At 34.4% G+C, this 2,212-nt stretch overlaps 1 protein-coding gene across 1 annotated transcript; it reads right to left on the bottom strand.

Moving 5' to 3' along the window:
- Nucleotides 1-512: 512 nt before the first annotated feature.
- LOC132608947 (uncharacterized) lies at nucleotides 513-1,879 on the bottom strand. Its single transcript, XM_060322767.1, has 4 exons — nucleotides 1,689-1,879; nucleotides 1,105-1,230; nucleotides 655-1,005; nucleotides 513-572 (listed from the first exon to the last, which is right to left on the bottom strand). Exons 1-4 carry the CDS (start codon nucleotides 1,815-1,817, stop codon nucleotides 513-515), a joined length of 666 nt encoding a protein of 221 aa, XP_060178750.1. The 5' UTR covers nucleotides 1,818-1,879.
- Nucleotides 1,880-2,212: the final 333 nt, after the last annotated feature.

Below are 2,212 nucleotides of genomic sequence, written 5' to 3'. Positions count from 1 at the left end.
AAAATTCTGATATATATATATATATGTCAAATATAGTAAAAAATATGCTCTAGATACATCACACTGTAATTCTATTATAAAACATAAAAAAATTAGATAACAAGCAGAAAGACATCAAACCTCATCAGTCCAAATTTTCCCATCCATAGATAACAAGTAGAACCAGTTTTTGTCGGATACGGCTGTAACGCCTAAATGTAACCGAAGTTCGGCATCCGCAGGATCCAGTCCTTCCTTGTTCTTTCTGTAATGATTTTCCTTTGGCTTCCTGTATATCAATAATGGAAAGAACATACGTCAAGTTTATTAAGAATTGATTTCTGAAAACTAAAAAAATAAGTTGTGAAAATAATTACTTTTTGTCGTGCGATTTCAACAGATCCTTCTCAAGCCACTTTTGATATTCTTGAAGAAACGAAGTATCTAACGGGGCATTGATAGGGTGCTCAACAAATGGGTATTTTTTCTGATAAATGCAAGGACTGATATTTTTGGCAGAAGAACCCGCTGAGCTAAATTGAGACAGTAAGGGGACAGGTTGTATTTGCTTGGTTTCCTTTCTCGGGTAGCCCCTGGATGGACAATGATTTGGTTTTCAGGGTTTGAAAGCTGTGCAGTCTCACCGCTTGAGCTTTGACCCGCATTTGGTTGTACAGGAACTTGTTGTCCAGTTTCATCACTTGAACTGTGGCCAACGATCGGTTGTACTCCAACTTGTTGTTCAATTTCATTAGTTGAACTTTGTCCAGTTGTTGGTTGTACTCCAAGTTGGATTGGTATCTGAGAATCAGGAATCATCCACTGAGAGATCGTTACCGGGTTATCGTCCGGATTCTGAGGGGTCCTTAAACTTGACAAATCGGCTTGATCATCGCGTGGTACTGGAGGGGGACCGAGAGGAATAACACATGCTAAAGGACAGGTGACTAGCAAGTCCGCTATCATTTCCTCTGATGTGGTAAATTCAGCATTAGCATTCTCCATATCACCGGTTTGCTGAGATTCCTGAAATAAAAAACAGACAAAAAACGACTGGTGTTTGTCAATTATTGCTTATCAAAACGATATGCGATTGGCACTTAAAAGCCACATTTCAGTACTTACATCAAATTTTAAATGGATTGGTGTTATGGGCACTCCATCTGTTTGTGCATCACTTTTAACTCTCGTTTCTTTATCCACATCAACAACAGAAACCGGATCATTAATTGGCAACCCAACTCCCTCAACCTAAAACAATAAAAACACGATTCAAATAAATTTAAAGGCATCAGTAAAATAAATACACATATACACATATATAGCACTGCTATAAAAGTTAAAAGTTTCATATAAATATAGACAAAATATATGAAAAATATATCTGAAATATAGTCAACAGAAACCAGAATAAGAAACCTTGAACATAATAATCAAAATACAATTAAAATATAGCCAAAATATATATATAAAAAACTATTATTAAAATATCAATCCAAAACAAATATAGCACTACTATTATATATAAACACAATCATAACAAAAATAGCACAAATAGATACAACAAATGGAACACTAGTAACAAATGACTATGTGAAAAATATATATGTAAATACACTATAGGTAATACTAAACACAAATAAAATTCCAATATTTTTACTTTGAAAAATATACTACAAATATAGCAAAGTGAAAGAAAAAATGAGTACCACTGGATGACTCCTCTGCGCGGAAGTTGCACCACCACCTTGATTCTCTTTGGTTGAAAACTTTACTGCACCGCCACTTTGATTGCCTTGAGAAATCCCACCATCAGTATGTAAGTCAGCTTGCAACATTGTGTCTCCGACCTTTAAAATTTTCCAAAAGAAAATATAAAGTCTTCCAATAAATATATCAAAATAACTTAAAAAGTTAATAATTCCATTTTTACTGTGTTGTCTTCGACTACGTCGTTGACAGTTGGTGTGCCTTTATCAGAACGATGACGTTGACTTTTCTCATGTGAGTGTTGTATGCCAACATCATGTTTATGTGACGGGGCTTTACTATCAGCGAGCTTCAAAAAAAATATCTTATTAATAAAAAGGTAAACCGGTTTGTTAATGCCTGTAATGTATTTCATGAACATAACTTTTAGTTTTGATTTTTACCTTATCTGGTGTTTGATTGCCCTTTATTGCATCTAACAACTTTTGTTAACCATGTAGTCAAACACCTACAGTTTTGAAAC

The sequence above is a fragment of the Lycium barbarum genome, chromosome 1, assembly GCF_019175385.1.
Source record: "Lycium barbarum isolate Lr01 chromosome 1, ASM1917538v2, whole genome shotgun sequence".
NCBI lineage: Eukaryota > Viridiplantae > Streptophyta > Magnoliopsida > Solanales > Solanaceae > Lycium > Lycium barbarum.
Note: the sequence above shows the minus strand (reverse complement) of the source record. Positions and strands in the feature narration are given on the sequence as shown.

Bases quoted from the DNA above. Each gene is read 5' to 3' on its own strand.
- LOC132608947 (XM_060322767.1), bottom strand. From the start codon at position 1,817: ATGTTGCAAGCTGACTTACATACTGATGGTGGGATTTCTCAAGGCAAT. The intron at 1,231-1,688 runs GTACTCATTTTT...TTATTGTTTTAG, and splicing joins CGCAGAGGAGTCATCCAGTG to GTTGAGGGAGTTGGGTTGCC. The intron at 1,006-1,104 runs GTAAGTACTGAA...TTTTTATTTCAG, and splicing joins CAATCCATTTAAAATTTGAT to GAATCTCAGCAAACCGGTGA.